General features: G+C 40.7%; 2 protein-coding genes across 2 annotated transcripts; one reads left to right on the plus strand and one right to left on the minus strand.

Annotated features, from left to right (window-relative positions):
- The first annotated feature begins 825 nt into the window (after nt 1-825).
- On the plus strand, nt 826-5,206 carry LOC5521175. The gene is made up of 7 exons (XM_001641045.3): nt 826-1,040; nt 1,353-1,440; nt 1,678-1,972; nt 2,335-2,601; nt 2,846-3,456; nt 3,920-3,944; nt 4,950-5,206. Exons 1-7 carry the CDS (start codon nt 896-898, stop codon nt 5,040-5,042), a joined length of 1,524 nt encoding a protein of 507 aa, XP_001641095.3. The 5' UTR covers nt 826-895; the 3' UTR covers nt 5,043-5,206.
- On the minus strand, nt 5,066-8,554 carry LOC5521174 (chromobox protein homolog 1). The gene is made up of 3 exons (XM_032366427.2): nt 8,185-8,554; nt 6,212-6,394; nt 5,066-6,028 (listed from the first exon to the last, which is right to left on the minus strand). The coding sequence occupies exons 1-3, from the start codon at nt 8,448-8,450 to the stop codon at nt 5,896-5,898; spliced, it is 582 nt and encodes a 193-aa protein (XP_032222318.1). The 5' UTR covers nt 8,451-8,554; the 3' UTR covers nt 5,066-5,895.
- Between the last annotated feature and the right edge of the window lie 62 nt (nt 8,555-8,616).

The following is an 8,616-nucleotide window of genomic DNA, read 5'->3' on the forward strand; positions in this document are numbered from 1 at the left end:
TCCCTGCTACACACACACCCCTCACCCTCCCATCCAAGCCCTGCTTCTCACCCTCCAACCCAAGCCCTGCATCACACCTCTCACCCAAGCCCTGCTACACATCCCTCACCCAAACCCTGCTTCACATTCCTCACCCTCTCAACCAAGCCCTGCTTCTCACCCTCCAACCCAAGCCCTGCTTCACACCTCTCACCTAAGCCCTGCTACACATCCCTCACCCAAACCCTGCTTCACATCCCTCACCCTCTCAACCAAGCCCTGCTACACATCCCACACCCTCTCACCCAAGCCCTGCTACACACCTCTCACCCAAGCCCTGCTTCACATTCGTCACCCTCTCACCCAAACCCTGCTTCACATTCCTCACCCTCTCCTTCAAGCCCTGCTTCACATCCCTCACCCTCTCAACCAAGCCCTGTTTCACACCCCTCACCCTCTCAACCAAGCTTTGCTTCGCACCCCTTACCCTCTCACCAAAGCCCTGCTTCACGCAATGCGTACTACGCTTCGTTTGAAAGGAGCTGTACAAACAAAAATGTATGTAAACGTGCAAGGATCGCGCACCCTATCGAACATGCGCACTTGCAAGAATACCACTGAACATTGTGACGTCGTACATTGTAAATTCGTGTAAAGCACTCTAATTATGAATAAATACAAAAAGCCCAAATAGTCGTGTCCGTGAACCAGCAGTCTGCCCCGAAGAAGTCTTATTAAAGACAAAAAATTGACAGAGTCGAATGACAGTTGTTGGTGTATTGCCCTCTAATCATGCATAGATCGCGTATTCTCTCAAGCACGCGCACTTTCAGGAATATGGATGAAGATTGTGACGTCACAACTAATCCTTCGCGATCGCAAACTTTTGTAAAGCACGCGTTTCTTGCTAAGAAAAATGGCAAACCCTCTAACGCAGATAATATGGGACTTGGCTGAGTCAATTCTGTCGAAACCTTCTGAACAGCGCGATGACGCCGATCTCGAACATATTATTTGCTGGTTCAGGCAACGAAGCCCTCTCTTCAAACTCCTTGAGGACGGTAAGCCATCTGTTTTCTTTTAAAAGGTTTCTACATCACGTTAAAGTGAGCGTTGGTTGCTTTGCCAGCAATTTTAATGGTAAAACAATTTTGCGTTCTCCATGCGGGTTGCTCAAGGACTCCTACTCAGTCAGGGCTGTATCTACGCATAACACGTTGGAGTAATGCCGCTGTCTAGCAGCGTCGTCGTAAACTTTAATTGTCTTCACAAGTTGGCTCACCTTATCTAATTTCGGTCGATGGACGTTGCACTAAAGCGAAGATGGGTGGGACTGTAATATAAATGTATCCTTCGCCAATTTATCTTTACAGATGCACTACTGGATATAATAAAAAATGTGACTCTGACGAGATATCGAAAAGACAATATTATCATGAGACAGGGCGAGAAAGGCAACTGGTAATATTACTATCAATAATTTCATTATTATTATTAGCATCATTATTCTGATAATCATCGTTATCATTGTTGTTGTTGTTATTATAATAATTATTTTTTTTGTCATTACATCATCATCATTATAAATATTGTTTAAATTGTTGTTGTTAGTAATGAACTACATGGAGCGTTTCTTTATGGAGACTAATGTCTGTGGTTATTGATGCGATCTCAATATTTTCCATTCTTCTATTCCAGCTTTTACATCATACTCAAAGGTAGTGTATCTGTGTATGCCAAACAGGATGGTGACGGAGAGGCCGCCACCCATCACGAACAAAGCGTGCGCAGCCATAAGGAACGGCTCTTGCTGTTTGGAGCAGAGCTTTCTTCTTTGCGCGCAGGGCGCAGCTTCGGCGAGATGGTGATGGTCGATGAGAGGAAAGAGCGCAATGCAACAGTCATCGCAGATGAGGCCACTATGCTTATCAGTATAGACGAGAAGCTTTATGAGCGCTCCCTTTACTATTACAGCCGCGAATGGAAAAGAAAGGTTGGTTTTATGCATGTCTTCGTTAATGAGTTGGAAACAGTTGTTTCGTGCTAAATAAAAACTCAAAAAAATATGGATTAATATCAAATAAATCTTTAAATTGTACCAAAATAAAAGATTTCACGTAAATTTAGCCAATAAACAACAATCAATATCCCCTACAAAATGCATTAAGCTAATGAAACATTATCAATAGTAAAGTTGATGCATATCCCTTCCCTTTTTTGCTCCTCCCATCCATAGCTTATAAAACATTTATCTTAAAAATTCCTATCTGAGGTGGAGGGCGGATGTTTAGCTATAATTGATTTTTAAATGTTTAAAATCATAAATTTATTTGGGTTTATTTTACATTCACCCAGGTCGAATTTGTTAAGACCTCGCCAATATTTGCATCGTGGCCTTCTACAATGAAAACAATGCTTGTAGAAAACTTAAAAGCGCATCGAGTGAACTTTGAGGCGATGGTGGTTCGCCAGAACGAACCATGTGGGAGTGTGTATTTCATTGCCGATGGCCTCGCAAGAGTCACCCTACAGCCAAGTATTGCCTCCAACCAGTTCCATGCTTGGAAAAAGGCACCAGCGAGAAAGCAACATGGTATACAAGTAGAGGATCACAATTCAAAGGTAATGACAAAATTAAACGCGATTTGCAAACTATTGCAGTATGGCACAGCTAGGGATGAAACGCATGAACCAGCTCGCTCCCTTCCACCCCTCGGTCACAAAAATGTGGTTATTTCTTATTCAAAGAATCGCGAAATGACGCCCCCTCCCCTAAACAACTACTATGGGTACCTCACTGAAGTACGCTTTTGCAATTAAAAGAGTCGAATTGGGACGTTCAAAGTGTTTATCTATATGTCTGTAGGATGACGACGAAGACGTCGCCAAGATGTTGACCGTGATACAGAAACGTCGCAAGCGTCAGTTGCTAGGTTACGCAGCGATGGAGAGGCGCCTGCGTGCACGAACCGTTTGCGTGGCTGTGATTGGTCAAAATGACATCATTGGGGGTATTGAGATGATCTTGGATCTGCCCGCGTACTGTGCAAGCGTCGAGTGCTTGGAGTCCCTTGAATGCTACGAGCTGGACAAGGCCAGCTTCCATCGTCTGGCCGTGAAGCGTAACCCTGAAACGCTAAAGATGATAGGCAAAGTTGCACTTACAAAACTGAAAATGCGCGCGGATCGACTATCAATGATACCACTTTATCAATTCTTGGTAGAAAAGGCTAAAACCGTGACATTGGAGACTAACAAGACAAAGCACCACGGGAAAAAGCGTAAGTTGGCATTAGCTTCTGTTGGTAGAACCGTGACATCCCTTGGCATTGTAAAATCCAACACTGTAAATAAAGGCAAGCTGCTCGAGAGGTTGACCCTCGGGTCGCCAGCTACAGGTGGTCGCACGAGTGAGAGTGTTCCTGCAAGACCATCTACCGCACCTTCTACCGGCGGCGGCGAGGATGGCAAAAAAGGGTAAGGCAAACAAGGATATCTTTTATTGCTAAAAACACGAGCCAATGTATCAGTAGCAATTGTATGCTGTGTTTGGATCCAAGGTGAAGCAGAAAATGAGTCTCTCTTATAATACTGCGCGCAAGCAACGCCGGCATTGCCAATAGCACGCTCGCACACATAATAACAATGTTTATGTAACAATTTTTCTATAAGCTTGTGTTGTGAAGTCATAATTCGAATGAGCGCCCCGAACCATCACGGTAGATGGCACACCCAACCTGTGTGAGCCATTTCGTGCATAGCCATTTTAATCTAAACGTTCTAAAAAAACAAGCTAGAGCTGTGCCCTTTTAAAGAAAAATACTGTGAACTATTCAAATCATCACGGTAGATGGGGTTCCAGGAAAGGAACAACATATCAAGAAAAGGCCGCGACGGAGATGTGATCTTTTATGTCATTTATGAAATGTTTTTTTTGCAGCGACTCGAAACGGCGCAACAAAAAGGTAAGTGGGGAAATTCCAAGTAAGCAATATAATGTGTTCATTAGCACCCTCATCGTCTCTCGATGCTAAAGAAAACGATGCAATGTATTGTTGAATGATCAGGGCCATAGCATCCTAGCCAGCAATATAACTTGTTCATCAGCCCCCTCATCGTCTCTCGGTGCTAAAGAAAACAATGAAATGCATTGTTGAATGATCAGGGCCATAGCATCCTAGTAAGCAATATAACTTGTTCATCAGCCCCCTCATCGTCTCTCGATGCTAAAGAAAACGATGCAATGTATTGTTGAATGATCAGGGCCATAGCATTGTAGTAAGCAATAACTTGTTCATCAGCCCCCTCATCGTCTCTCGATGCTAAAGAAAACGATGCAATGCATTTTTGAATGATCAGGGCCATAGCATCCTAGTAAGCAATATAACTTGTTCATCAGCCCCCTCATCGTCTCTCGATGCTAAAGAAAACGATGCAATGCATTTTTTAATGATCAGGGCCATAGCATCCTAGCCAGCAATATAACTTGTTCATCAGCCCCCTCATCGTCTCTCGATGCTAAAGAAAACGATGCAATGCATTTTTGAATGATCAGGGCCATAGCATCCTAGCCAGCAATATAACTTGTTCATCAGCCCCCTCATCGTCTCTCGATGCTAAAGAAAACGATGCAATGCATTTTTGAATGATCAGGGCCATAGCATCCTAGCCAGCAATATAACTTGTTCATCAGCCCCCTCATCTTCTCTCGATGCTAAAGAAAACGATGCAATGCATTGTTGAATGATCAGGGCCATAGCATTGCCCCCCCCCCCCCCCCAATGTTTTCTTGATGTTTCTGTATAGTGCCCCCCAACCCAACCCAATAATTCCAGGCCTGCTATTATGTCGTTTTTATTAGAAACAAATTTATTACAGAGGGAGTCTTGAGAAAAGAAGAAGCTCCATGTGAAAACAAATAGAATCCAGGACTGTCAATAAAATAACAATCTAAATAATGTTATCAACAGGATAACAAGAAACAATACACAGCAGAAGAATTCCGCGCATTGAAGAAGAAAGTTCAGTCTACTGGTAAAATGATTGGTCGAGTATCTGATTAGAAAAATATGAGAAGGACGACGTCTGTCAAATCAATGGATTTATTAAAATACAGTTTGTTAGAAGTTGATTTATACAGTATTATCTTCACAAATAAACACAATTATAATAACTGAATGATATTAATTAAGAAAACAGAAAAATAAAGTTCTAATTTCTTATTATATGTACGATATACAATGACATTTTTTTTACGTAGTTAAAACAGTAATACTGAGGAATGTATTTACAGAGATAAAACTATGTCTAACGACCTTTGAAAGGCACCCCATGATGCAAACTACAAGGCCATTTACAAGAGCACAAAACAGTTGAAACTTATAGTATCGAGCCAAAAAACATTGGATAAAAAGCGTTAAGCATATCAGAGCTAGATATAGTCATACATGAGTCATCCAGTATTTGACTTTAGAATAGGGCACAACATGTGAAGTTCATATTGGTTTGCTTATCACACTTAATTACATGATGTAAATGACAAACATTGATTTAAGCCTCAATACAGAGAAAAAGACAATTCCCACCTCAGCAAGGATTACTAGGCCTACAGAGCATCCTTACTACAAGTACATACATACTTTAGCAGATGTATAATCCACAACATGTGTGTTTGCTATTGCATGAATAACTATCTATTCCAAACCTTCTAAAAGTAAAACAAACTAGAGCTGTACCCTTTTAAAGAAAAATACTGTGAGCTCCTTTGAATCTTTTAATCACAGCAAGTAAAAACACCATGTGCCATGTTATCTTGGAAAGAAGGCCTTACCAGAATGTTCCCTTGCCATAGACTAACTAGCAACAGGTTATATAGATGGGTATCACATGTGGTCGGCAGATGGCAAGCCATGCCTTCTATTTAGCAGATACCTGGCCACCTTCACCTTGGGTCCAGGTTACTCTTTCTTCATAAAACTTGATAACTATCTGGGGCCACTTCAGGTTGGCTACCTTGGATGGTATAAGGTCGGCCCTGTCCGTACTTTTCCTAAATAACCAAAACAAGCTTTCAAGCACATCCTTATCTTTTGTTGTTTAATTGGGTATTGCACAGGAATTTACATATTTGGTTTGCACTGTAGCTTAAGAATTTTTCAAAGCAGTCTTTAAACACAACAGACAGATCATTTACTAACAGAAAACTGGGGCAGATACAAACACCAAGTCTTACCATTGTATAAGGAAATGGATCTGTCCATCAACCTCTGTGGCACCAAGGATGGTATCCGCCTCCCAGCCCTCAGCAATGGGGTCTACATCATCCTTACTGGCATCCTCCACTTCCACCGCTTTCATGCCCAGCTCCTCGTACGCATTCACCTTTCTCTTCTTTGGTTTGCTTTCACCTTTTTCACTTGGAAACCAAAAGCATCATTATGTGAGCAGTAAATAAGAGAAAATATAAAACCTTCAAATAAGCAACAGGTATCAAAGATTTAAAGCAGGAAACTACACCAGGATTGTGCCAGCCAGAAAAAAAAAGACTTTTTCCATACCTATCATTATGATGCTTTAAGGTCTGGGTAAAGGTAAACGCTGTGTCCACGGAAAAAAATATTGTAGCGCCGCAATTTTCACTACATGTACAAACTTTATATCAAAGAAAAGATTGAATTATGTCCTGCAAGTTTTATTTTTGCAATAGCTAATTCCGTGTTCAAGTTTTGAAGCCTCAAACTCAAAAGTACGGAGTTTACTCTAGAGCATAATGCACCTTCACGTTATTGTGCATGCACTTGCATGTAATTGCATCTCAATAATAGATAGATGATCTACAAAGTGTGTGAGGACTTTTTGTTATTTGACACTGTCTACAAAATATCACGAATCAAAGTTGGGACTCTCATTCTGGCAAAATTTGGACACGAAAAGTGCTATAGAAGCGATCTTCAGTTGAAAATTCTTCACACTTTATGACATGACATAAATATCTATCAGATCCCGAAAATTTGAAGGCGATATCTTAAAACCTGACACAATGTTACGCCCGACAAGTTCAAGTTCTCGCCTCAAAATAATACGCTAGAAAAGTCATAGATTTGGCGCGAATTCACGGTCAATAGGTCACGAGAAACAGCAAAGGCCCATTTAAGCCGTCTTAGAATGTGATTTATGGAAAAAATGTTTTTGCACAAATAAAGTTTAAGAACTATTGATACAGGTTTTGCAAAAATAACAAAAACAAACAGTGGTGTCAAATTTACCTTTACCAAGACCTTAAGAGGATTTGTTCTGCAAATAGACGGTTACATGTAGGCCAAGGGGGACTAGATTATACCGATTACATTGCATTCTGAAATGTAATAATTTTCACTCCACAATTTAAGGGCACAGGGAGCCTGTGCCCATGAGACATTTACCATACAGTCAATTGCCATATAAAAACTTACCCTATCTAAACCAAACCAAGTTATTTCTACCACCCCTCCCCTTACAAATCTTGACGAACGCCCATAGGACACTGAATGGCTGAATGATGAAATGAATAATGCTGATTTGTCCAAAATATTGCTTGCTTATCAAAAAGTAATAAATTTGCAATCTGCACTAATATCAGACCACAAACAGTTGCTGTGTCAAGCATTTCACTAGTCTCTCCCAAAAAAGGGAGAGAAGAGAGATACGTGTTACACTGGACACAGTGGTGTCTACACATCAAGGGTTTTCAAACGATATATAATTTGACCGTCATGACACATTTTTTTTGGTAACCAGTCTCCAGAGTGTTTTGGAAAGTTTCACCAGTGTTCGTTTTGGAATTCATATTGCTAGAGTTTATCAATTATTGTGAATAACTTGATTACGACTAGTAGCGATTGTAAAAGACGTGACTGCAGAATAAAGATGGAAAATAATATGAAGCTACTGTGATCGTAATGTAATAGAGATTGGAGTGGGGTCATCGGGATCATATTTTTTCCAAATAACTTAGTAATTCGACTATTATAAACTTGTGAGAAACTTAAATATATACATGTATATTTTACTAGAATCTCTTTATTTTGTTTGTTCATTTTAAAGATTCATTTTACCGCTTAATATAGGATTCCGCGTTTATTACATTCCCTCATTTCGCGTTCGTTGTACTACCCGGTGGTAGTTTACTGCTTGAACATGCTTTGAGAGAATCAAAGAGCAGGTTACCTGGTGCTATCTTTACGCTTCGAGCTTGCTTTCTTTTTCTTCTCGTATTCTTCTATTAATTCCGGGCATTGTAAGCCCTCTTCTGATTCCCATGTGTTCTCACTATCTGGATAACCTTTCCATTTTAGAAGGTATTCGATGCCACCATTTATAACTCGCTTGTCCATGACTTTTTCCACCTCGTACTCTTCTTCAACTTCTCCTGTGGGTACAGGTTCGGTAGTTTCATCTGTCTCACGTTTTCCCTTGCCCTTTTTCTTTCCCATTTCAAGCAAATTTCAAGGACAAAGTGTTGCACGTTTTGGTACAGCTTGATGTAAAGAACCCTCGATCTTCGCGCCTAACGAAAGGGCTAAATTATATAACTGCTTCTGATTGGTCAATGAGAAGTTGCTGAATATCAAAGCACTTCTGATTGGTTGCTTGTTTATA

Source organism: Nematostella vectensis, chromosome 2, assembly GCF_932526225.1.
Source record: "Nematostella vectensis chromosome 2, jaNemVect1.1, whole genome shotgun sequence".
Lineage (NCBI taxonomy): Eukaryota > Metazoa > Cnidaria > Anthozoa > Actiniaria > Edwardsiidae > Nematostella > Nematostella vectensis.

Bases quoted from the DNA above. Each gene is read 5' to 3' on its own strand.
- LOC5521175 (XM_001641045.3), top strand. From the start codon at position 896: ATGGCAAACCCTCTAACGCAGATAATATGGGACTTGGCTGAGTCAATT. The intron at 3,457-3,919 runs GTAAGGCAAACA...TTTTTTTTGCAG, and splicing joins GGCGAGGATGGCAAAAAAGG to CGACTCGAAACGGCGCAACA. The intron at 3,945-4,949 runs GTAAGTGGGGAA...TGTTATCAACAG, and splicing joins CGAAACGGCGCAACAAAAAG to GATAACAAGAAACAATACAC.
- LOC5521174 (XM_032366427.2), bottom strand. From the start codon at position 8,450: ATGGGAAAGAAAAAGGGCAAGGGAAAACGTGAGACAGATGAAACTACC. The intron at 6,395-8,184 runs GTAACCTGCTCT...TTGGTTTCCAAG, and splicing joins AAGCGTAAAGATAGCACCAG to TGAAAAAGGTGAAAGCAAAC. The intron at 6,029-6,211 runs GTAAGACTTGGT...TTGGTTATTTAG, and splicing joins ATCCATTTCCTTATACAATG to GAAAAGTACGGACAGGGCCG.